The following is a 1,978-nucleotide window of genomic DNA, read 5'->3' as shown; positions in this document are numbered from 1 at the left end:
ATTCACCAAATGGGTGGAAGCCAAACCAGTTGCATCAATAACGGCATCAAGCGTTAAAAAATTCCTTTGGAAATTCATCATTTTCCGGTTTGGTCTTTCGCAGGAACTGGTAAGTGATAATGAAACCCAATTTGCTGATAGCGGACTACAAGAATGGTTGAAAGAACTTAAAGTTATTCAAAATTTTACATCTGTAGCTCATCCGCAAGCAAACGGTCAGGTCGAAAGAACCAACCGAACTATCAAGGAAGGAACTAAGGCAAGGTTAGGAACCAAGCGGATGGGCTGGGTGGACGAATTGCCTTATGTACTTTGGGCCTTTCGCCCTCAAAGGAATTCCAGCAATTCCGAGACGCCGTTTAGTTTAACCTATGGCACTGAGGCCATGATTCCAGCTGAAATCTGGATTCCATCCGCAAGAGTTTTGTTAATTGATGATAATGATTACGAACTCCGGTTGAATCTTGATTTACTTGAAGAAAGAAGAGAACTAGCATCAATCCGCGAACACAATTATAAGCGACAGCTTCATAAGTATTACAACTCGCAGGTCCAGAAATGTGAGTTCGACGCGGGAGATTTTGTCTTCCGTAACAATGAGGCTTCCGGTCAGGAGCCTCCGGACAAGTTGGCCCCAACTTGGGAAGGACCTTAAGATAAAACAGGTTCTATCTAAGGGCGCTTACAGGTTAGAGAAGTTGGATGGGACAGAGATCCGTCGAACTTGGAATGTGGCGCAGTTAAAAAACGCTACATATAACAACTTCATTTATCTTTACTTTGGCCTACGTGCCTAAATAGGCTAGCACAAGTTGTATAATTTCAAAGTTTTGTAATACGGCTTGTGCCTGATTTATGGAAGCTTCATATTAGTTTCATGACATTTTGATTTGTAATCTTATATTGACTAAAACGAAGGTCTGGAAAACACTTATATTATTATACACAAAAAAAGTGTACCAGAGAAAACGGGCTTCTTATTTATCGATCAAAAAAGATTACAAAAGATAATGACAAAGAAGATACATATATACATTTACGAAGCAACATTTTCACTTCCCACATTATCGTCATCCGCCTCATCTTGATCTTCGTCATCTAGATCAAGAAGATCCTTCAGCTGCTCAATGGCATCTTCTGTATCGGCGAGCTCGGATATCTGCTCCGAAATCGAAAACTTCAGAGTATCGTAAGTTTTCGTCTTTTTAGTAAGTATTGCAGCAGTATCCTTGCCATGAAGAATAAACTCTTCCGAAACTCTGCCTTCAGAGACGAAGTTGTAGCCTTCTTGAAACCCTATTTGGCGTCCAGCCTGCTTGGAGGCGCTTAAAAGCTCCGCAACGCAATCACCAAGATCATCGTTGTTGCGGACTTGTGTGATAACCTGTTAGTGGAAAATTAAAACATAAGCAATTGTGATTAAAATAACCGTTTCCGGGGGAACAAAAATATATATACCTCAGGAATGCCTTTTGCCAAAAGTCACTTCTTGTCCGTCTTCGCCCGCAGGAATCTCATTTTATGGCCGACGCATTCCAAAGCTTGCTCCCGGCTTTTGGCAGAAAGGTTGGACAAACGTTTGTCCTTAGCCGTTGAGTCAGCTTGAAGAGTTTTTATCAACTCAGCCTGTTCATCCAGTTGCTTCTGGAGAATGTTCTTTGGTTCCTCAGCAGCAAGGCGGTTGCCCTTTTCAGTTTCGTAAGCTTGGGAGTTCTCTTTAGCCCCAGTCAGGGCTCCGAGAGCTTCCTTCTTGGCATCAAGCAATTTAAGCTCCAAGTCATCCCACTCTTCATTCATCGCCAGCCAGTCCCGGCTTATTTCCTGACTGGTAGAGATAGTATTCGCCAGATGATAAGAGTTTGAATTTAGCAATTCCTGGCGAATACGACGACGTTGCCTCTCCCTCTCCGCGGGAGGAAGACTTTCCCGCAGATACTTAAAGCACAGATCCACGTCATTAAACGTCGAATCATGGCGT

At 42.8% G+C, this 1,978-nt stretch overlaps 1 protein-coding gene across 1 annotated transcript; it reads left to right on the top strand.

Annotated features, from left to right (window-relative positions):
- Positions 1–280: 280 nt before the first annotated feature.
- On the top strand, positions 281–655 carry LOC143596659 (uncharacterized). The gene has a single exon (XM_077075397.1). It carries the CDS (start codon positions 281–283, stop codon positions 653–655), a length of 375 nt encoding a protein of 124 aa, XP_076931512.1.
- The last annotated feature ends 1,323 nt before the right edge of the window (positions 656–1,978 follow it).

This window comes from Bidens hawaiensis, unplaced genomic scaffold, assembly GCF_021521415.1.
Source record: "Bidens hawaiensis isolate Kalapana, Puna unplaced genomic scaffold, B.hawaiensis_p1.1 tig00000237_1, whole genome shotgun sequence".
Classification (NCBI taxonomy): Eukaryota; Viridiplantae; Streptophyta; class Magnoliopsida; order Asterales; family Asteraceae; genus Bidens; species Bidens hawaiensis.
This window is presented reverse-complemented; position numbering and strand designations above follow the sequence as displayed.